This window comes from Trachinotus anak, unplaced genomic scaffold (genome assembly GCF_046630095.1).
Source record: "Trachinotus anak isolate AG129_WGS33_773 ecotype Australia unplaced genomic scaffold, CSIRO_AGI_Tana_v1 ptg000018l, whole genome shotgun sequence".
NCBI lineage: Eukaryota > Metazoa > Chordata > Actinopteri > Carangiformes > Carangidae > Trachinotus > Trachinotus anak.
This window is the reverse complement of record NW_027273869.1, coordinates 19,236,398-19,260,770: the sequence shown is the minus strand read 5'-3', so window position 1 is coordinate 19,260,770 and position 24,373 is coordinate 19,236,398. Positions and strand designations below refer to the sequence as shown.

General features: G+C 40.5%; 1 protein-coding gene across 2 annotated transcripts; it reads right to left on the bottom strand.

Annotated features, from left to right (window-relative positions):
- Positions 1-1,658: 1,658 nt before the first annotated feature.
- dyrk2 (dual-specificity tyrosine-(Y)-phosphorylation regulated kinase 2) lies at positions 1,659-23,260 on the bottom strand. 2 transcript variants are annotated; one of them, XM_071501650.1, is made up of 7 exons: positions 22,830-23,260; positions 13,467-13,570; positions 10,140-10,482; positions 9,883-10,046; positions 9,101-9,490; positions 8,911-9,001; positions 1,659-8,517 (listed from the first exon to the last, which is right to left on the bottom strand). In XM_071501650.1, exons 1-7 carry the CDS (start codon positions 22,867-22,869, stop codon positions 7,865-7,867), a joined length of 1,785 nt encoding a protein of 594 aa, XP_071357751.1. In that variant the 5' UTR covers positions 22,870-23,260; the 3' UTR covers positions 1,659-7,864. The 2 variants fall into 2 exon arrangements, with proteins under 2 accessions (XP_071357751.1, XP_071357752.1); XM_071501651.1 differs by lacking the exon at positions 22,830-23,260 and adding an exon at positions 22,276-22,296.
- Positions 23,261-24,373: the final 1,113 nt, after the last annotated feature.

Sequence of the window (24,373 nt, the reverse complement as noted above, 5' to 3'; positions counted from 1 at the left end):
ATACTCTAAGTTTACTTTCCTGATAATGATACTTACTCAAGTAACATTTTGCAGCACTGAATATTTTTACAGTGTGTTACTGGTACTTTTACTTGAGGGTCAGAATACTTCATCCACCACTGGCGATCCACTTAATATTTGTCCTGATTTCAGTTTGAACCAAGGTGGTGGAGTTAAAGGTTAACATAAATGAAGAAAAATTAGTTTATAAATAAAGGTTATTTTTGACTGAATCACACTTTACATCCTGTGTGTGTGTGTGTGTGTGTGTGTGTGTTCATAAGTGTTGTATGCAGCTTCTGTTGCGTGTACTAATCTGAAGAGTGCTATTTACAGTGTGTGTGTGTGTGTGTGTGTGTTTGTGTGTGCCAGTTGTCATGACAATGCGCCTCGCTGTTTCCTGCCTCCTTGTCACAGAACTGTGATGTCACATCCTCCTCCTTGACAACACCACATTCATTAGTACCCCATGTTGTCATGGTAACCCCAGTCTCATCCTCCATCATCCCTCTGTGTGCAGTTGTTTGACAGAATTTGATGTATTTCTACCTGGGGAAGGAGAGAATCAATAAACACTAACAAAATTTAAAGAAAGATGTGAAGTGTTTCTTCAAAGCCAGACGACCTAGCATGCCAACTGTATTACCTAGTATTACATAATGTTGGAGCTTTCAGAAACATTTGACTTTCCCAGGTGTATTTAGGACTTAAGTTGAAGTTGGAAATGTCCTCCACCTCCTTGTGTGATGAGTAAAGTAATTTACCAGATATTTTGAAAGCAGAATTATCAGGCATGTAGCTGACACATTTTTAGCATTATTATTTGCATAATTTAATTTTAGGAGAAATTAACTTTGTTTTTATACCTTATTAATCAATTCTGCATTAAATATCTAGGCAATTTTTATGAGAAAGGGTCTTGTAAACAAACATTTTAAAAACATTTTTAACAATATTCCATCTGCTTAATTGATTGTTAGCAAATAGTAGGTAGCATTAGCTAGCATGCTAAACTTTTTTTTTCTTTTGCACTCAGATTTTTGATGCCTGTATTTCATATTGTTGTTTTCATTTTAAGATACCTGTAATTATTTCCACCAACTGAAAATAAGAGGAAGGGGATTAATTAATTTTTTAAAATCTTAAATCTAAAACCCAGGTCTTATTGAGAAAAGCATCTTGTAGTTGAAACTGTATTTTTGGCTGTGCCATGAGCTGTTTTTTTCTATAATATGATGTTTCCTATCATTCACTGTAAGGTAACATTAGCTATACATAGCATAAGCTACAGTCAGGTCTGCTGTCTGTTTTACACTCTGGTCCTAAGACAGACTTCGCTGGAATGACAAACATAAACCACAGTGATGTTAGTTCACTTACATAAACTAACAGAACATTTTAACCAATAGAAACATAAAAAGCCACAAAGCTAACATTATAACATAGCTATGTTACTTTGTTGGCTAAAAGCGTCTCGTTAGCTTTGCGGATAAAAAGCAGACCTGACTCAACAACTAAAAATACCATCATAAAACTCATATGATCAAATTACAATTTAGATTAAAATTCCAAACATACCATATTATGTTAAACAACTTGATTCCACTTTCAATGCACCTTACTCACACACTGATTCACTGAAAAAATACATAAAGATGAACAATAAAACTGTTTTATTAATAATAATAATAATAATAATAATTTTTTCCACCACAATAAAATTTAACAAAGGCTCACTAAAAAAGTGTCAACTTCTGTGTTCTGTACAGTAGATACAGTACGTTGTAAAACTGGCCGCAGTGTGGCACAGCAGCGCATTCAACCCAAAAAAAATTTATTCTTCAAACATTTTTCCACATTATTTACAGATAAAATCCACAATAAAACGCAGCTGGCAAACATCACAGAAATATAGCGTAGCTTCACGCTAACAGTGGCTAACCTCCGACTGCAGAGACCTCCCGATAGAAGCTAAATGGCTAACGTGCTAGTAGGCTAACTGGCTAGCAAGGTAACAAGCTAGCAGGCTAGCTAGGCCACAGCTGCTGACCAAGAGGCCAGTTAAACCAGACGTCATGTTCCTGTGTGACTGCAGTCTGTTCATATTTTTTTTAAAAAACAAAAACATAACACCATCACGTTTTTTCTTCCCACCTTCTCTTCTGCTTCTCCTCCGACTGCCTCTATTCACTCACTTTCTGTCGTACTTTCTACCTAAACCTGTCTGTCTGTTTGAGCGGCTAGCTCTAAGCTAGCTTTGTAAAGGAATGCACTTTGGTAGATTCAACCAAATGCCCTGGATGTTAGTCACAACAATAACATTAATAATCATAATAATAATGATGATAACTGAGCAATCTGAGGTACCAACATGAAAAAAGAATGCTTTAAAACCACATTAATGCTAATGCTAACAGCCTGCCTGAGCACATCTGTGAGGAGCTCAATGCGACTGTAGCTAGCAGGTAAAAACTTGCTATGTGCTACTAGCAGTCAGTTAGCAGTAGGCTAGTGCTAGCTTCACTGTAGAGAATATAAACATCAGTGCAGCAGCTAGCGGCTAGACGCTAGCAGTCAATCGGCTAGTGTTAGCTTAGCCCTGTCGTCAGTAGGCGACAGTTGGCTGATATGTGTCTGTACATTGTGCAGCCATGTTAAACAACCCCACCCCCACCCCGTCACCCCGAAACACACACACAAACACACAAAGATGCCAGTGTTAGTCAGTTTAAAGCTACAGTCCGGGGTTGGTGCATTGGCCTGCTGTACTGGCTCTGTAAATAGAAATGGGTTCTATTTAAATCCATTTCTGCCAGAAAAATATAAAGAATAGATTAAGTATGAAAACAAAATTCTAATGATAAGTCAAAACGATAAGATACAAGTAAATATTTAGATTTCAAAAGTTGAAAAAACATTGTAAATATAAATAACTGAGATGATAAAATCAAAATCATGACTTTGTTAAAGTCAATAAATGTTGGGTTGTTAAGTCAAAATTATGAGACAGACGGGCAAAATAGAATTCATAGTCATGACTTCTAAATTATGACTCAAATTATGACTTACTTTAAATCAAAATGACACATTATAAAATTCTGAAATTGTGATTTTTTTTTAAATTCTAAGATCAGTAAGTCAAAAGTTTGATGTTTTCTATATCATAATTATGACTTCATGATACAAAATGAAATTCTCGTAGTTAAGATTATGTGATAAAAAGTTCTAGAACTGTAACACAGCAAATCAAAATTTTGATGTATTGTCTGAATTTCCAAATTTTGGCTTAAAATATAAAAATTTCAATTCACTATCACATAATTACAATTTCATATGTTGACTCGTAGTAATTTTAATTTTAATTGGTATCCTTCCTTGATTAATTGTTTTCATTTCTTGGCAGAATTGGGCTTCCATCAGACACTCCACCATTTAGCAATAACTAGTTTTGCTGCATTCAAGACATGTGGGATAGTTGAGTATCCAACCTCCTGCGAATGAAGTGCCAAATGTTATTCTAGTCTTCCTTCATTTAATATTTTTTGCATTTAAATTGGATCAAGAACTGAAGTGGATTATCCAGTTTACACGATGGCCACTCGATTCATATTCCATCAACAGGAAAGCGTTGGCACCGTCTCAACCAACCTTCCAATAAACATATTATTGTAAATGTTATTGTCTTTTAATAACAACAACGTTTAAACAGTATCTCTGCTTCACTTTTAGCTAGAGCTGCAACAATTAGCTAATTCATTAGTCAACAGAAAAATATTTGGCAAAAATTATGATAATAACATTTTTTTTGTAATATTTTAAGTAAAAATGCCAAAGATTTGCCTGTTCATGCTTCTCAAATGTGAGGTTCAGGTTTGAAGCAACCTTCAGTACTAATGTTATTTTATAGTTTATTAATGATCTACAATTGAATGCATGTCAATGGTGGAGCGTTCTGGGGTAACATGAGGCTTTAAGATAACATAATGAGTTGCACCAACGTTACTGATTGTTGCCATGACATCACCACTATAAATGTGTGTGTGAGTGTGTGTGTGTGTTGTGTGGGCGTGACATGGCTATGATACTGAAGGCACAAAGTTACGACTCTCAGCACTCCTCACTAAAAAACATAAAAAATTAAAAAACACAATCAACCAACCAACCAATCAAATCTTTAGAAAACAAACAAAAACATCAAAGAGGACCGCCCCCCACTTCCTCCTCCTCCTCCTCCTCTTCCTTCAAGAGAGGGCAGAGCTTCCCCTGAGATGGGCGGAGCAGGTAGTGTCTGTGTTTTACATTATAACTTCCTTCTGTGCATCGCGTCACTGGCGTCCACTTCCTGTGTGCTACGACCGACCCTGGAATCTTCCTCCTCCTCCTCCTCTTCATCCTTGTCCCAGTGTGACCCGATTTTCAGAGTGCGCTCAGATACGGTTGTGTGTTCCTATAGATATACGTGTGTTTGTGTGAGGGAACAAGCTTTAAGAAAACCTCTCGTAACGTCAACATTGCACATACACACTGCTACATACACCCGACACACACACACACATTCAAGTATACGGTATGAACTGCACATCATAGTAAATATGTAGATTAGATTAATAAATATTAATTAAAATGAAGTAAATAAATAAGAAGCATCTTCTGACACCCCTCCCATCCCTACCCCAACCACACTGATAGATCCTCGAACAAATACTGACCTTTGATCGATGTGTTACCAGCCAGTTTGACTGATCACAGTTGCTGCTACTCTACACATTATTGTAACTGGTCATTTCTCTGTTTTGGATCTGTTTATTTCACTATTTTAGCCCATAATTTGTTGCAGCCTTGTACTGTATTGCTGCTGTGTTGTTTCAGACACTTGTACATCAGCTGTTGTATCAATCAATATTATTCAATAGCATTTGGGCCCAGTCACACCACACAGAGACAAATAACTCCATCATATGGTGTTGAGATTACAGGCAGTGTTAAGAGTGATAATTTACTCTATAAATATAAATTTGTCTATAACTGTATCATACGCAGCATCTTTTTTAATCTTGTTTGTTTTTTATGTCTTTTATTACTGCAGCACTTCTTTTAAAATTTTAATATTTTTATTTTTTCAAATTTTTTCATTGTTTTTAAATGCTATGCTAATGTTAATGTTCCATTTGTAATGTATTTCCCTGCCTCTGTGAAGTAATTTGAATTGCCTTGTGCCTGAATGGTGCTATATAAATAAACTTGCCTTACCATGATATCAATATGTCATGATATAATACATTTTCTGGATATATACCATTAATTAACCAATAACCAGAGTAGGTTTTGGTTAATTAATAGTAAATTAAATAGCCGCCAAATCAAGTTCCTAATTGAATTGATGCACGTTTACCAAACCTGTGGATTTCTTCTATGTGCAGATACTCAATCTGGAATCAAGTGCGTTACATGACTAATGAATGTGTTAAAGAAAACAGGATCTGCAGCTCAACACACACACCCATGCTGCAGGTTTTACACTGTACACTAGCTGGTGTGACTGGACCCCTTTTAAATTATGGTAATATTTGTAATAAAAGAGAGTAACAAGTACTTTCATCTTCCACCCAGCACTATCACATGAGAACACCATGTTAGTTACTGAGCCGACTGAAGTGATTCTTCCTCTTTCGTTCCAGATTCATTGATTTCTTGTCTTAATCTTCACCCTCTGTTGGAATCAAGTCTTAATGAAGCACTTGATCATGTTGGAATTAAAATCTCTGTTCATACCTCCACGCTGAAGCCAGAGGGATATATCTCTATATAACAGCTGACCTCTTCAGACGAGCTGCACAGTAACGCAGTGTTACAGCGTGCAGTCCTAAAATATGACTCACATTTCTCTGTACGGGGCCTATATGTAGGGTACCGTCAGACTGCTGCTGCTGAGATCCAGTTACATTAAAGTCTAAGAACTGTCATAAACCGCCCTTGTTACTGCAGACACACAGGCCCTCCAATCCTCCAGGCTTCATACAGACTCTCTTTTTAATAGAGGATTTAAAGCTGTGAAATCCTTAGAGCTGCTTTGTTTTACAAACGGCCAGAAGGAAGAAATATTCAGTTCTCTGCGCCGTCTCGGCTGTCCCTTCAAACTTAACAGGCATCTAAACAAATACCGCTGTATGCTGCGACATTATGGAAGATATTTTGGTGTCATGTGATTTCTATGTGGCTGAAAGTCTTTTCCTGAAGCCTGGATTTTGGTCAGCATGCTAAAATGATTTTGCCTTCATATCTGGAATAAGTTCAAATGGCTGTTTCTAACATATAGTCTGTTAAAATGCTACTGGTCTGTTGGAAAATCTGTTATTTTATCCAGGCGACTAGACATCTTTTTAATCTTGTCTTTTAACGTTGGCTGATCAAGTATAAACTACATTAAATAAATGCTGGTCTGCAGCCACAGCTCCATGATTCTCGGTTCATATAAACAAGACTTTGGTTTCTAACTCTCCCTTTTTTTTTTTTGTCAGAGCCCTTTAGTTTAAAATGGTTTATAACTTATCCACAAAACCACCTTCAGTCTACGTTCTTCTTTCTCTTCACAGCTCTTCAGCAGCCATTTTGTCATTAATAATCAGATTTGGTTAACACCTTCTTCTCGCCTCTGTTCTTTGTCTCTTTGCCTTCATGAAACTTTAAACACTTATAAAAATCAAAATCTGAAGAGTTAAAAAACATGTTGTCATTCTGTCTGTGCTTTGTAAGGCTGGGCAGTGGAGAGCTAACAGGCTATGGCTAAAAGAGGCTAAGGCTAGCCACCAGACTGCCAAAAAAGGCAAACAGTAAGCCAGCTATAGCTAGCTGACTGATTTAAAGTGTGCTAGGCTAACTGCTAGCCAGCTAAAAGGTGTAAAGAGTTAGCAATGTGACAGCTAAACACAAACAAATAGCTGTTTAACAACTAACCGGTGCCAGTTAACAGTTAGCTAGCCGACAGGCACAACGCTAGCATGATAACACACGGTAAAACAACATCTAGCTAAAAAAGTTAGCCAGCTAACAGGTAGATGGTTCAGTTTGGGTTGCTAGGATTTTTTTTTTTGTGTAGTCAAAGTCAAAAAATAATGACAAATGCCCACTAATGTTCCCCAAACTGAAATAAAACACAAAATTAGTTATTTCATAGCGATATGAAACAAATACTAGCAAGCTAATCATTGCATTTTTTCAGTTGTAGCCTTAGTATTATAAAGATATATCTGGATTATTTGTCAGTTGACCACATAAATCTTTTGTATGAGGCCCTATTATTGTCTGCCAGATATAACCTTGTAAGACTAAAATCGATAAATGTTGTTTTTGGTGTCTAATCGATTAATCGACTAAAAGCTCAGCTAAATAGATTCTGTGCTAAAAAAACAAACAAAAGAACAAAACAAAACAAAAAGCCTTGTTCCCTCTGTCAGCACCATGAGTATGTTGTGTTTGTGTGTTTGGAGCTACAGAGTGGTGTGGTGTGTTTTGATTGTCTGAGCAGCCCCGCAATCATTTCCAACACATCTTGCTGCTCACAATGTTAAACAACAAATTGTCTTTTTCAGACAAGACTGAGAACGCACCCCAGTTTATCAAGTTCCCTTCAGCTCAGCTTACATGCCAGCCCAACCATGCTGCATGTTTCAGCAAACAAACACAAACCTTCCAAGACTGTATTTGTCCTGAACGCACCCCAACAACGCTGTGAAAACCAGAGTGAAAAAACCAAATGCTCTTCAAAACTGGACAAACCAGTTTTATTCAGTTCCTGCTGGTTGCTCGCGGCTGCTCGTGAGCTCAGCTTTCACCTCCCACCACAGCGAGTGGGGCGCGTTCACTCTCAGCTGACCAGTTTGGGTAGAACCGTCCTAGGCTGGATGTTTCCGTTGGCGTCGGTGATCGCCGCCAAGTTAGTCCTGGTTTTGGAGGAGGAGGACGTGGTGGTTGAGGAGGTGGTGGCGAGTTTGGAGATGGAGGTGATGGCACCGTCGGAGGTGGTGGTTCCCCGTTTGGACGACGAGGTCTTCTCCCCCATGGTGGTGGTTCCTGCCGGCGGCTTGGGAAGTCTCCTCCTCAGCCACGGGTGGCGCAGCGCCTGGCTGGGAGTCATCCTGAGCCCCGGGTCCCACTCAAGACACTGTTTGAGGAAGTCCAGGAAAAGTGGGTCGTCGCAGCCCTTTAGTGCTACACTCCAGTCTTTGCTGCCTGGCGGCCCGCGTACCTTCCCCCGCCGTGATCGACCACCGTTCAGCACGGTGGTGCCGTCGGACAGCGTGGTGACGGTGCAGTAACGCGGGTAGCCTTTGGACGACACAAAGTTCTTGGCTCGTTTGGAGGCGTCAAGGAGCTTCTGGCTGGGCATTCCCAGTAGTTCGATGATGCAGGCCAGCTGGTCAGCTTCATCTTCACCCGGTAACAGCGGGTAACCGGTCAGCAGCTCAGCCAGAATACAGCCCAGGGACCACATGTCGATAGGCATCCCATACCTGGAGCCTGGAGGAGAGGGCAGCGGTAAAGCATTAATACAGAACCTTGACCTGCTTTATAATCAACAAAGACCTGGTTGTTGTCAGAAAACTAAACCCAGGGTGATATGACCCTTTAACACTGTCATTCTTTTAGAGGTTGTCCACCGAAATGAAACAGAAATCATCTTTGATCCTTGGACCCTGGAATCAGTTGAGTGCATGTGGAGGTAGGGAGACCACGTCTACCGACCCTTACGCACTGGTGGACTCGACTTCATTCTGATCATGTAAAATTTGACAAAAACCAAACTGACTAAACGTTGAGTGTCACATGTGAGGTCCTTCATGTTGCTTTTCATCGACCAAAACCAAAATGAAGTGAAAATCTGAAAGAGCAGCTTCATTTCTTTCTTCTTACCTAGAATGACCTCTGGCGCTCGGTAGAACCTGGACTGGATGTAGGTGTAAACTCTTTGATGCTCATAACAGCTAGAACCAAAATCTATGACCTAGAGACAGAGACAGAAAGAGAGAAAGCTTTAGATTATAGATTATTGATCACGCCTTTAATGGCTAACGCAGGAACAGGTCCATTTTTGCTGTCTTACCTTGATGCCGCTGCGTCCCTGCTGTTTGAGTAAAATGTTCTCGGGCTTGAGGTCGCAGTGGATGATGCGGTTCTTGTGCAGCGAGTCCAGACACTGCAGGATGGAGTGGGCGAACTTCCTGACCAGCGGGAGGCTGAAGCCCTGGAACTTGTTCTTCTTGATGAGCTCGTACAGGTTCATGCTGAGCAGCTCGAAGGTCATGCAGATGTGGTTTCGGAAGGTGAAGTTCTCCAGCATGTGGATGACGTTCATGTTCGAGTCCTTGTCCTGCTTCCTCAGGTGCTCCAGGATGCGGATCTCCTCCGCCGCCTGCCTGTGAAAGCGCTTCTCGTTGCGGACCATCTTTAGGGCCACGTGTGCCTGTGACTTGTGGTCGAAGGCCTTCACCACCTGCAGGGGGAGAAAGACGATGCTTGTGAGAGGAGTCTAGAAACAGAAGAGTATAAAGTATAGATGATGAAGATGTAGATGTCCATGTGTTTGTGATCACAAAGCAGGTCTAGGTTCTATATTAATACTGTGAAAGTATCAAAGCCTCAGTCCACAGAGAAATGCACACAGCCTGTATTCAGACACTGAGCCTTAAAACCAGCCGTCAGGACTTCTGGAACTTTGTGATGTCACAACAAAGCAGTCACCAAGCCCCGCCCACCTGGACCCACAATCCAACCTTGCAGGATTTGGTTTCTGAGTGTTTACCTGAAATGTGTTTTATCTTATTGGATCACTCAGAACGCAGTCAGCCAATCAGAAGAGAGGCTCAGAGCCAGCAGAAATCATACCTGTCCGAAGCTGCCCTTGCCGATGACCTTCAAGACTTCATAGCGGTAGGCGATGTGGTCATGTGGGACGTGGATGTAGGATCCTTGATCATCATCATAGCCACCGTTGTTGGCTCCGCCCATGACCCCTGACCTTTTCTTAGCATTTGGACCGACAAAGAACACTGGAGGGAAAGAAAGAAGTACAGGATGAATAAACCATCGATTGTTCACCGCCACAATATGCACCTTTAGAAGGACTGATTAAACCCGCTAACCCTCAGAATAGCTGAAAACTTCGTGGTGTTCAAACGAGGACATTTTGGACATGAACTGCTTCATGGTCTGCTCGGGGGACAGAGGGTTGGGCTTTGGCTTGCTGTCCATCGACTTGTTGGAGGTGGCGCTCCCCTGGCGGCAGTGGTGGGTGGGCTCTGAGGCCGAGGTCTGCCGGTCGGGCAGCGGAAGGCCCGGCCGGGTGGAGCTGAGCGGAGCCAGGCCGTTGGGCTGGGAGGTCAGGACCGGACGCTTGTTGGTGTTCTCCTCGTACAGCTGGGTGATGTGGACCTGCGACTGCGACGACAGCTGGACGGCCTCCGACATGGTGGCTTTAGACCCTCCCTGAGAGGAAACGCACAGAAACATCAGAACAGCCGAGGCCCGAGGATGATCGCGAAAAGTGATTATTGTTTCAGTGAGACATCTGTCTGCAACACAGCATCACTTCCCAATAAAGTGAACACTGGGTCATAAGGATAATTTCAAATTCTTGATGTCTGAATGCCACAATCTGTGTCAAAATAAAAGTCTTTCAAGAATCATAACTCAGTAAAATCTGAACACATCATTATCTCTCCATTGCTAATAAAGATCCATAAATCCACCAAATCAGGAAAAAACACCCTGAACTTGCCTGAGAATTGTGATGTTTTTAAGTTCTCTTTAATATCACAGTAATCCAGTTACCTTTGTCTGTGGATCCTTGGGTTCACAGCAAACAGGAACTGCTAACAGCTAATTCGGCTCCTTTTATTGGTGCCAACTTTCCACAATTGGTAACATCATGCATAATTACTTCTACCGTTGAATTTATTCCTAAAGTTTTTCCTACCTTTCCACAACAGTTTGTCAAAAAGACAAACAATCAACTAATGGATAATGTTAAAACGGGAACACAAATGTAGTCATTTGTGCATCAATAAAACTGCAGTTCAGCAGCTTTCTCTCAAATCTCTGATGTCGGGGTGTTCTTGAACGCAGCACAGGAGACTTTGAAAATTGTCCCTGCTGAGCATCAGGTAAAAACCTGGATAATTAGTGTCCACAGATTAATGATGAATAACTCCTACAGTCTATTATATTAATGGACAGCTCTCTCTCGATATTATTCTGTCTCTTTGTCTCTCACTTAGTGAGTCACTCCCTGTTGCCGTGGTGACCAGCACACCTGGGTCCTTTCAGATAACAGAGGTGCATAAGGTTTCAGTTCCCAGACACACGAACAACAAAGGTGACAAATGTGGTTCATTTCAAAGACCTGGTGTTTGCACCATAATGATGTGTGAGTGTGTTCTGGCCAATGAGGAACTGAGGTATAAAAATAAAATGAAATCAAAACAATAACACACACACACACACACACACACACACACACACACGCACACACACACACACACACACACCAGAGTTGGGTTGGCGTGTGTGTGTGTGTGTGTGTTGTCAGTCGCTACAGTGACATATGAGAACAAAGTGTTTGGTTCTGTTGACTCCTCCCTCACCTGACAACACACACACACACTTATTTCCTGAATGAATCCATTAAAGGACGTCCATGATGTCCATGAGTTCTTTGATTATAGAGCAGGTCCTTCCCCACCTCAGTCTGTACCTGTTCAAACTGCTGCGTTTCACTTTTACCTGGTGGCTCAGTGTCCTGATGCCAGCACATACATCCAGCTACACCAGTGATGGTCAGACCAAACCTGTTGCACTCATAGGCTGTAAGTTTTACATTTCAACATGTTGTTACAGTTTTAGTTCTTAATTTTAAAGAGACCAAAACTGAAAATAAAACATGACTACATGACTCCACACCCCCGCTTCCTTTAATAGGAAAAAAAACACTTCAGTGGAATATTTCGTTTTGCTTCAGAAGAAAATGAGCAAGGGTCACATATCTGAGTGAGACGTCTGTTTAAAGTGTCATATACGCTGATAACAAGCCGATTTGTGTCTGACTCAGCTCAGCAGCCGGTTGATCGATCGCTTTGTGCCAAAGCAGCACGTTGCAATGACAGACAAATCTGAATCTTATCAGTGTTTACAAGCACTTATCCCTTATCACTGACCAACGTCCTGCTGGAAACTCTAGACTCTACACTGAAAAAGCTACGATGATTTCTGTTAACATTAACACAATCACTGCAGCTGCGACTGCTGCTGTTATTCCTGTGTTTCCCCCAAGAAGCAGTGACAGTGAGTTAATTTTGTACTTCATAAAAGCCTGTAACAGGCTACTGGAAACTCTGATCATGCTAAAAGCTAAAGGAGTGATACAATGATCAGCAATTATATCAATTAGTGTGTGTGTGTGTGTGTGTGTGTGTGTGTGTGTGTGTGTGTGTGTGTGTGTGTGTGTGTGTGTGGTGTCCTTCACGCCAGCCTATAAACCAATCAGCTGTTTAAAGCATCCCAGGGCAGAGGGCTATTATTAGCCACGCGGCTACAGCTGACTGTTCCACAGAGCTGCTGCACACACTCACTGCTTCACACAGCTAACAGCAGGCTAACCACAGGCTAATGGCATGCTAACATGCTAAATGCTTGTCAAACTACAACCTTCCGAAGCCAACATGCCGACAGGCTGGTGTCAGTTTCACTTTTTATTTCCAAAGCAACACATATCAGCCATCAACCCCAGGAATGGTTTAAAGAATCAAACTGAGTGGATGTTATTAAAGCAACTGACCATAACAATCAAAGAAACATTTCAGTGAACTCTTTAGAGCTCAGAGCTTCCGTACTCGCAGGTCAGATAAAGACTGACAATCAGTTTACTGATGTTTATGAGCTGATTCTCAACGTCTTCAATGATTTACCTGCTGATAACTTCCAAAATAAAAGCGGCTGATCCAGGACACACTGGCAGAGGTTTCAGTACGTGTTGTTCTCATGTTCCCCAGACACACGTTTTTAAAAACTGATTGTTGGATAAAAATATAACAAGGCTAGTGTTTTAAAAATATCTTCCTGTATTTAACAAAGTACATTTTCTTTGTGAATTTAATTCTTCGTTCTCACTTTTAAAACCATCTTCAGGGTCAACAAATAAATAGAATAAATAGAAAATGATAATTGGCCTCACTTTCATTTAAATAAAACTAATTGATAGATTTAATTTGGTGCATAAAAATTGCAAATAAAAAAAAAGTGTCCCAATTGTGTATGATGTAGATGTGTTTTTGTAAAGCTGCTTAAAGCCAAACTCAGGAAGAGACTTAACTGCATCTGTTTTTATTTTCTTACAATAATTATAGATCAGACTGTTCTGTCCACTAATGGAAAATGTGAATGACATGTAGTAAACTAAAAAACTGTGTGTGTACCGTCAGGGGGTTGAGGTTGTTGTTCCGAAGTGGCGGCAGGGCGACGGGCGACGTCGTCTGGGAGCCACTGTGACCAGGAGAGTAGACCGGCTCGCCCACTTTGCCTGGGAAGAGACAAAGAGAAAAGGGATGAGTTTGATCTGTTTGTTCTTTTGATTATTTCAATAAGATGGATTTCACTTTCATCTCTGTTTGCAGTACAGAGTCAGGTCCTTTGTGTGTTTATGATGAGTTCAGCAATACAACTGGAAAACCTGGAAATGTTTCATAAGGAAAGATGAACCATTTAGTTAGTATGAACTTTGATTTCTCCAGCACTCATGGTTTTGTTTTGTTGTAGACAAAGAAGGTCTGAAAATACGACTGTGAAAGGTCTTTTTGTTTCACTTTATTTGGACTTTTAATTGAAAATGTGGGCTGCAGTATCCAGTAATCTGATCGTTATTTATTCCCATATTTTAACATCTCCTGTGTTTTATCTGAAGTGTTGATCTCCATCAGAAGATATATCTGTGGTTTTAAGAACCAAAAACCATCTCAGTGTACTTTTACATCTCCTCTCTCAGGCTTCTCTCTGGAGCTCTAGAAACAACAGGTCAGTCAGCCAATCAGAAGAGAGGATCTGAGCCTCTCTTCTGATTGGCTGACTGTTTTCTGAATGATCCAATAAAAATACAGCAGATTTCAGGTAAACACTCAGAGAAACCAAATCCTGCAAGATTGGATCGTGGGTCCAGGTGGGCGGGGCTTTGGGCGGTGACTGCTTTGTTGTGACATCACAAAGTTCCAGAAGTCCTGACGGCTGGTTTTAAGGCTCAGTGTCTGAATACAGGCTGTGTGCATTTCTCTGTGGACTGAGGCTTTGATACTCTGAGATAATTTCCACCATCTCAGTGTAACTCCTTCAGATATTTTGTCAGACGTTCAGTTTACTGTCGTACAACAAAGAAATGCATCAGATTCTCACATCTGAGAAGCAGGAAGCAGGAAGTGTCTGACATTAAAAAAAAAAAAGTCTCATTAATAACATTTTCAGTCATTAATTAATTTAAGTCTGGCTCCATCACACCTTCCAACAGGCCTGATGAACATGTTGTATCTTGTTCCTTAAACAGGTGTAGATGCAGAAGTGTAAAAACCCGCAGCAGCGTCCTCACTGCTGACGTTACACTGACACAGGATCAAAATTTCAAGGTACAAGATGTATCGCCGGCTCCCTTCAGCCTGCCAAATATCACAGGACGTGACGACCACCACCAAAAGAGCTGCTTATGTAACACATGCATCAGGCACATGCTTGGCAACCTCCTAAAATATTAGTAAGTGTCCAGGATCCTCCTCGACACATGTGGGTTATCTGAGGAGAGGAGACTCTGAGCGCGAGCCAATCAGTCTCAGATGAGATATGACTGAAGAGATTATCGACACATCCAAACATTTATAGACACAGACTGACAGATATGTTGCACAAAAACAGCTCAGACAGAGACGCCACCACTAAAGCATTCAAGGCTTAACTCGTACGTCTGTTGGGCTTTTCCTGAAAACTCCCACTGAAGCAGCAGAGGAAACAAACACGTTTATTAAGATCAAACTCTGCAGGTGCTTTTTTAACAAAGCAGTAATTATTTACATTTAGTAATTACAGCATTCACAATAATCACTCAAAATCAGCAGGAGGCGTAGAAACAGATGTTTATGACTTTCAGCTCTCTCTCTCTCAGAAACCAAACTCAGTGATGTGTTCTGTTTGTAGATCTCCATAATACTATTATTAATTTAATTAGATATTATTAATATTAAGATCAATATTAATCTGATATTACAAATAACAATGATAATAAGTTAATCCATTAATGAGAAAACAAGCCAAATATCTTGACCTTGGTGAAGGCTGGAGCCAACTGAGCTCATCGTGCGTCAAACCTTCTCCCATGAATAATTAAGACTTTAAGTGCAGCTCTTCTGAACCCTGCTTCTGGAGCAGCGACTGTTTCTTCCGCCATTAAAATAGCTCAAGTGATATGGACACACCCTAAATGTGCTTTGGACTGTTAAAATACAGCCCTTTGAGACACAAGTCCATTCTGTGTGTGAGAAACTACCACAACACAACCACAGCACAAATCTTCCACAGACCTCAGGTCCACAAATACCAAACAGCTGCAACAACCAACGACAACTTCAACTAACGGAGACAAGCGTTCACACTGAACTGTTGCAAAACCAGATCAAAGCAGAATGAAATGGGACAAGTCCTGAAGTAAAGAGCTGTTACTTCCCTCTCGTTCACAACAGATGTTCTACAGATGTTCGAGTAAATCCATCCATCCTGTTCATGAATTCACTGATCGACTGGATGATGTTTTTATTTCCTATTAAACCTCCATGTTTAAATATAAAGAGTGGATTCAGTTGTGTAGAAATCTTTACAGTCGTCTCAACATCTGCACCATCGGTACGAACTACAGCTGTTTGATCTGTTGTACGACTGCAACTAACCCGGGATTTTCATCATCACTTCATCTTCCATCAGTTCATCTATGAAAGGTTAAAAATAAAGTGACGCCTTTAATTTGCTCATTTTGTCCAAATAACAGATTTTCAGTTTACTGTCATATGAGGAAGGAAAACAGGAAATCCTCACATTAAAAAAGCCGTTTTATAAACACGAGATGATCTTCAGATGAAACAATCATTGACTAAGTGTTGCAGCTGCTGCAGCTCAAGTTCACACACAATGTTATCAGAGCTTAAAAGAGCCAATGATGTAGAGCTGCAGAGATTAATCGATTAATTAATCAATTATTATTATTGGTAAATCACTTCAGTCACGTCTCAAGATAAATTAAAATATTTTCTGTTAAGTTGTTTTCTAAACTGAACATCTCTGTTGATTAGACTGTCGGTCAGACTGTTGGTCAGGCTGTTGGTCAGGCTGTTGGTCAGACTCTCGGTCAGGCTGTTGGTCAGACTCTCGGTCAGACTGTTGGTCAGGCTGTCTCCTGACAGTTTACAGACTGGATGATGGACCGGAGTGACCCTGGACTGGATCACTCCAGGAGTCTGGAGCCTGTTTTGGGTCCAGCAGGTTGATTCAGTCTAAGGAGGATGAAGGTTTAATATAGCCTGATAATCCCAATGCACTGCCTGTCTTTCTCTTTCTCTCTCTCTCTCTCAGTCACGACAAAGACCAATTATGACTGATTATGTCCATCATTAATTAATTTGCTGCTTATTTTTTTGATTCATTGATTAGTGGTTCAGTCTATAAATCGTCTGAAAACAGCAGATCTTCAGTTTACTATCACATGAAACTGGGAAAAGCAGCAAATCTTTGCAGATTTTGGACCCAACAAAGTGTTAATCAATGCCTAATCAATTACCAGTTATTAATATGATTAATTTACAGCTGCACGACTCATTAATCAACTCATTGTTTAAGCTCTGACTCAAGCATCAAGATCATTGATGTATTTTTTTGATACCAGAACTGCTGGACATTAATTAGTTCATTAATTAGTTGACGGACAGAAAATTAATCAGCAATGATTGTGATAATTGATTAATCATTGTCACAGGAGTCTTGAGGTTTTTTCTTGACTAAACAACTAATCCATTAATTGATGAAATCAGATTGATTGATAATGAAAATAATGATTAGTTTCAGCCCTCATCAGGACGTGATGTGAATCCACAGCTGGCGAGTCATGGAAACAGAAATCAAAGCGGTGGCCTGAGTGGATGGAGACGAGCCCCGCTGACCCTCGCAGGCCACGGTCCGGCTCTCAGCCCCGTGCAGGCTGGAGCAGACAGATGGGCTCTGCCTTTAATCTGAACGCTCACTGTAATCCTGCTAATGAGGACGACACAGACGGACAACGTGCTGCACAACAACGACATGACAAGGTACACAAAACAGCACACACACCATCACTGTGACGCTGAACACGGACCTGCACACACAGCGAAAAACACACGGCAGCCTAATGCATCTTCACTGCAATAATCAATATCACAGTGTATTCTGATCAATACACAGACTTCAGTCTTCATCTGTTGTGCTGTGATCCTGAATCCTTCCTCTCCTGCTGCTGCTCAGTTCATTAGATTACAAGATATTTTACTGTTTTTATATCTTTAGTTTGTTTTGTATTATTTAATATAAATAACTTTTCTGCTTCAGATCTCTGTTCTATGTTGTTGTAAATTGAATATTTTTGTATTTTGTGTTGTTCTCACAAAACAAAGGATTTGAGGACATCACACTGAGGTCTGGGTAATTACATTTGGTTTTATTCACTGTTTTCAGATGTTTTATCGGCTCAACTTTTAATCAAATTGTCAAAACAAATAACTGTGAGATTCATTCATAAAACAAATCTCTTTAGTTGCAGCCTCACTGAAAATATTTTCTCTCCAAGTCTCTTACAAGCTCCACATACGCACCATTGAAGAGGTGAGGAAATCATGGTACAGAGCTGACACCACCAGTCAATCAATAAATCTGTTGACTGGCAGAAAATGAATCGTTTAATCGAAACAGTTTAGTTAACGAGTTAATCGTTCCAGTTTTTCTTTTCTGTTTCAAATCATATCCTCATATCACATCGTCACCGTTTTTATAGTTTTTTCAGTGAGAGTGAAATGCAGATGTCGGATTTTAGCTTTTAGATGTCTTATTACAGAAAGTGTTTGACACCTAATCATATATTCTGTCATTGTGTTACTTATTAATGGAAGGATATTTAAAATAATTTATTCCCCTTTTCAGTGAGGACCCTCTGAAGGAACGTTAAAACAATGAAACCTGATTTTTCTGTTGTAAAGATAAATCTCCATCAGCTTCAAAAATCCAGTATCTCTCAGGCTCTAATTCAAACAGTTTCCCAGTGGCCTCTCAGCCCTTCGTCGGCTCCACGGGGCCCCCACCTCCTCAGCATATGACGATACTGTGCTCTGCTTATGCAGCACATACTGATAATGTAACAGGGGGATCTGTGCTGGAGAGCATGTACAGTATTCCTCGCTGCGAGCCTGACAGATGCACACTAACAGAGTGGAACAGCGGCGAGCTGAATGTGAACTCGACACTGAGTTCTGGAAATGCCAGAGCGCCGGCGAGCACGGTCGGCATGCTGCTCGACAAGACGGGCAGGGAGAACCTGCGGCAACGTGACCGCATGCGTGCAGCACCGGTACTTTCAGAGAGGGAGAGAGGAAGAGCAGGAAGTCAGAGACGAGGAAGGTGCAAACACAAAATGCCTCCTCTTATCTTATCATTTCAACCTGCTGACATTTTCTTTCTGTTCCTCACTGGCCACTGTAGTAAATCACTGGCACAGCATCCACTTCTTCAGACGACGTTTTAAGAGTGAAGAACTGTCACACTGTAAAAATGTGAAAATAAGTATAATTTAAAATCAAGTATCTGTTCCAGAATTAAAATGTTTATCAATAGAAACTAAAGAGCTGCTCAAAACTGCAACAATTAGTCGATTAATTGAAACTGAATCAGCAAATATTCTGATAACAGATTATTTTAATCATTAGTGTTTTGATTATTTTATGAGAAAACATAAAACATTTTCTGGTTTCAGCTTCTCAGATGAGATGATTTTCTGTTTTCCTTTGTCACAAATGACAGCGAACGGAATCTTTCTGGGTTTAAAGCTCCACACAGTCTAAAGGTAGATGTCCATGTGTTTGTGATTATAAAGCAGGTCTCGGTTCTATATTAATACTGTGAAAGTATCAAAGCCTCAGTCCACAGAGAAATGCACACAGCCTGTATTCAGACACTGAGCCTTAAAACCAGCCGTCAGGACTTCTGGAACTTTGTGATGTCACAACAAAGCGGTCACTGCCCTCAGTCATGCCCCAAGCCCCGCCCACCTGGACCCACCATCCAACCTTGCAGGATTTGATGTTTACCTAAAATCCGCAAAATTTTTATTGGGTCACTCAGAAAGCAGTCAGCCAATCAGAAGAGAGACTCTGAGCCTCTTTTTTTGGATCTTAAAACCACAAATATATCTTCTTATGAATATCAACACTTAAAAAAGACAGGAGAGATGTAAAATATGTCACCTTTAACGGATCTGGAGCTGTGAGACATTATAACGAGCATTGTTTACTATTTTGTGTCATGTTATAAGACAAAAGTTTAAGTGATTAATCTTTTTTGACTAATCAAGGATGAAAATAATGGTCAGATGCTTTACAGTGTGTGTGTGTGTGTGTGTGTGTGTGTGTGGTTTGAAACCAGGAAACAAAATGGAGCAAAACAGAAAACAGTCACCACGGAGGCCTGCAGGCAAAACACACCGACTACAAATTCAAACCACTAATGAAGTGGTTATGAAAGCACCAATCTGGTGAAAACACGAGAGATGAAAGACAAACAAAGCAGAGATCCAACGACTGCTGTTAACAAACCTGCACAGCACAAAACCTCCGGCTGTGAAGAAGCCAACGCTGAAACACTGTGGTTGTAATCATGATTCTGTTTCAGTCATTGTCTAAACTGCATCACTGACCATACAAAACAGGCTAACTGAGCTAACAGTGATCACATGACCACCTCAAAATCTGGAGGAGCAGTCTGTACATTAGAATAAATAATAGTATTAACATTATATAAGAGGCTAGCTGTCTGCGTTTACAGTCACGTAACTACATTTGTGTCAGCACACTGACAAAGCTGTGCAGATACATGAGTAACCACAAGGCTACTTAAGGATCAGTACCACTGATATTACCAAGCATGCTAACAGTGGGCCACTGGTGTTTGCATGAGAGTAACTACAGCTAACATTAACATACAGAACCACATATACATTAGCATTAGCTTTCAGGGTAACAGAGGGGATGTAGCAGCTCTACAGCGTCTGGAGAACCTGTGATAGGAGCCTGTGTTTACATTTAGGCTGCGTGCACAAGACTCTGGAGTTTCTGAGCAGCTAAAACTGAGACTTCTGGAAACACACTGGACATGTTTTAGTTTGAAAACACCACGGAAACGAGTGCTACCAGTGGTGAAAGCAGCATGAATTACATGTGTTACTGACCTTGTTGTCTTTGCTAGAAGCTGCTGTTCAGTTAAACTCTGTTTTCTAATGCTTCAGCTGTCTTTGCTGTTCCTTGTTTGTGGTAGAGCAGACAATGCACTTCCTGTTTACTCTAGCTCCTGCGTGTCCAGTGTACGTGAATGGTCACGTATGTGTGTGTTTTCCAGTGTGACTGTATAGATGGGGGCATTTCTGACACGAAGCTTTAACACTTGTGGTTTTAAAACTTGTGGTTTCTGAATATCACTGGGCTACTATTAAACCTATATTCAATTAGAATAAACACTGTCTGCAGGATAATAGCGTTTCAGTATGACTGTGATAACTAGCCATCTGTAAGAACCTGATCATTTCAGCTGCTCAGAAAATATCAGTGTCTGAAATGTTGCAGGAATACTGAGGATTAAAACTTTTTTTTACATGGTTTATATTGACTCCAAGAGCAGTTAGCGCTCTGTGTTGGAATAACTCATGTTTTTAATTAATTTACATGCAGCTGATATAACTTTTATCCACCTAAAAGCTGGCTAGGTGGTTTAAAATGAATACCACATAATCATAATGTCCCCACTTCACCCCTCCCTCTGTGCCGTAACATTACTGGTCTGATTTCCTGCTGTTCATCATTAACAAAATGTCCCCAAAAAATCTTTTCAAAAAGCTGCTAAAAAAACACAACCAACCAGCTGGGTTAGTGTGTATTTTTGAAAGTGTTCCCGTGTTGAAGTTAACACCCGAGGAGCTGACACGTCTGGGTTCCTAAAGATAACCCTTCAGGATCCTGATACTGGATCAGGGCCAGGTTAGTTGGCTTCCTGATGGTGGCTTGTCTTACTATTGGCTCAAGAGATCATATTAGTTAAAACAACATTTAATGAATCTCAGATGTTTCACATTTCTGTCTATAATATTTCCTGTTATTACACGTAGTTGTCTTGACATTCACTTCAAACATTTTCGGTGAGCTTATTACAGACTTGAGATTCCGATGTGTACTGACTTGTCATTTCTTTCTGATGGACAAATGATTTAACTGTGAGAGGAGGTTGGTTTTTATCCACCTGTTTTTATGCATATTTTCAAATTGTGCATGAAAAAACCTCAGTGGATAAAATCTCAAAATATCACAAACAAGCTTTTACATTTGGCTGTGGTGGAAAAGCTGCTGCATCAATCAACACGAGGTGCAGGGAAAACAGACGTAGCATCGTGATGCATATGAAAGGTTAGAAAACATCGGATCATTGTGGACCATCCTCACATCAACACATTAAACAGCCTGCCGAGAAAACTGGTACCACCAGGTGTTCACCACGACAAACAAATACCAACATTTTCACAATAGTAATGGATGGAAACAAGCATTAGTTTGCATTTTCTGCAGACAGCGTTCACAAAAATCTGTTCAAATTTGCATTAGATTTGGTTTGGAACCTAGTGAGTGTTTCTAAATTACACCAAACAACAACACTGTGTTACTAAGTATTAATAAGATGATAATAATCTCATTATATCAGCCCACTAACTTATCATCAGGCTCTAATGCAAAACACAAAATATTTACATGGATTCTCTCAATAACCATCACCATGTTGGAAACCTCTAAACAACATTAGCAGCTGATGAACCACCACTGTAGCAGCATTAGCATGTTTAGCTAACGACGTCACAGCGCGTCACACTGTTGTTAGCTTCAGAAGCTAACAACCGAGCGAGAAGCGGCTAAAACAGCAGCTGACCTCCGCCTGAACCGGGCCCGGCTCCGGTCCTGTCCGCCGAGCAGCAGGCCGGAGATCACACACACACACACCGAATCCCTTCTGGAGCGACCACACACGGAGCTAAGACACCGACAGGTGTGAGTAACGGACCCGGACCAGAGGCGTTGGAAACGGCGGACGTTAGAGATGAAGCCGCGGTAAACAGCGGGACACACCGGGAACCTGCCCCTGTCTGCTGGTTAGCTAGCTAAAAATAAACCTGGCAGACAGGAGGGAGAAGGCGTCTGGAGCCGCTTTTATTTGTTTGTGTTTTTATCCGTTTAGTGTCTACGCCCGAGCCACGGCTTCTCCTCCGTCTCCTCATTTAAGAAACTGCAGTTAATTTAATAAACAGACAGAAAGACGAGCCTGCTCCTGCCGGTTAGCTCGCAGCCCTGCCCTCTGCCCCTCTCCTGCCTCCCGGTAGCTCCCACTGGATCACACGGAGGAAACCACGGCACGATCAGCGCTGTGTCTCCGCCACACCGGCCGGGCTCAGGCGCCCTCCGGCCGGCTGCAGAGGCTGTGCTCACCCGTCGGAAGGACCGAGGCTCCGGGCTTCTTGGTTAACATGGCGGCCGCTCCTCTCCTCTGGACACAGATGAGCAGGACGCCTCCTCTTCCTCCATCTGCAGCTCCTCCTCTTCCTCCTCCCACTCCTCCTCTTTCTAATCCCTCCTTTCACTTCTTCACCAGTCTCCGGAATAACGAACAAAATACGTCTTTTTTATAACCACATTTTTGTTAACGTTTCCTTCTCCTCGCCACTCACTCAGTTTTGTAATAAAAAGATATTTTGAAAATTTTAATTTTATTTTTCCCTCATATACTTGAACATTAATTGAAACCTTATCAAGTATTATAAATAGAAATGTGAATGCTAAAGTGCCAATAGTACTACTAATAGACTGACAATAGGCCTTTACACGCAGCACATTACAAACAGCACAATAACTGTAGGGTGTCATTATCATTATTATGATTATTATGATTATTATGATTATTATTATCATTATTATTATCACTATTATCATTATTATCATTATTATTATTATTATCATTATTATTATTATTATTATTATTATTATTATTATTATTATTATTATTATTATCATTATCATTATTATTATTATTATCATTATTATTATTATTATTATTATTATTATTATTATTATTATTATTCAGTGTAACGGTCTGTAGTAACCACTGACTTGCCCTTATGTACATACAATTCAATAATAATAATAATAATCATATATATATATATACATGATGGCATAGAACAAAACAAAAACAAAAATTGAATATTTATCATAACATAAACATTGTTACATTATTTATTGTGCTTAATATTATGTAAGTAACACTACTTATTCACTATATCACAATATTGTTTTTCGGTTTCTGTCATAAAATTGGATGTATGTATTTTTTAAATCCTGTACGTGTTTTCTCATATTTGAGGTAGATTGTCTTACTACTTACACCTGTATTGCTATATTTATATACACTCAGTGGCCACTTTATTAGATGCACTTGTACAATCTATTGCAACTCAGCACATAGCTCTGCCGTAAATTCCACCTTTACAGAGTTTATAATGTTCATAATGTGTTTAGCAACAAGTTTAAAGTGTAAATTCAGTTTCATTAATAATCAACTGATCGGTGTTGAACTTTAGTGAAATAAAGGTCAGTACAAGAGCATAAACTCTTGTTTGTTTATTTTCCTGCATTAAACCATATTCATTCATCTTATCCACACCTGGGATTGGCTGGAGCCAGTCTCTGGAGCCAGTCCCAGACCAGTCAGGTATGGCAGAAACTTAGTTTCACTCCATATTTCTTCCTTGATTATCCACACACCCCTGCAGTGCCAAACTACAGGTAACCATAGCAACAACACTGATGCTTCACAATACAATACCCATGAAATTATGTAAGGGTTAAACCAGCGACACTCACCACAGAACCACAGGAAGTTTAAACCATGGAGGACTGAGGTTTTTCTCTGCTTCGAGTCCCAGAAAACTAAAAATGATGCTGAAGGTGCAGCAGAGCAGAGTGGTGCAGCGGTG

What these genes read in the sequence shown, in the direction of transcription:
- dyrk2 (XM_071501650.1), bottom strand. Translation starts at nt 22,869, where the DNA reads ATGTTAACCAAGAAGCCCGGAGCCTCGGTCCTTCCGACGG. An exon ending in ACAACCTCAACCCCCTGACG is followed by an intron (nt 10,483 to 13,466) that starts GTACACACACAG and finishes GTTTCCTCTCAG; the next exon opens with GGAGGGTCTAAAGCCACCAT. An exon ending in GCAAGGGCAGCTTCGGACAG is followed by an intron (nt 9,491 to 9,882) that starts GTATGATTTCTG and finishes CTCCCCCTGCAG; the next exon opens with GTGGTGAAGGCCTTCGACCA.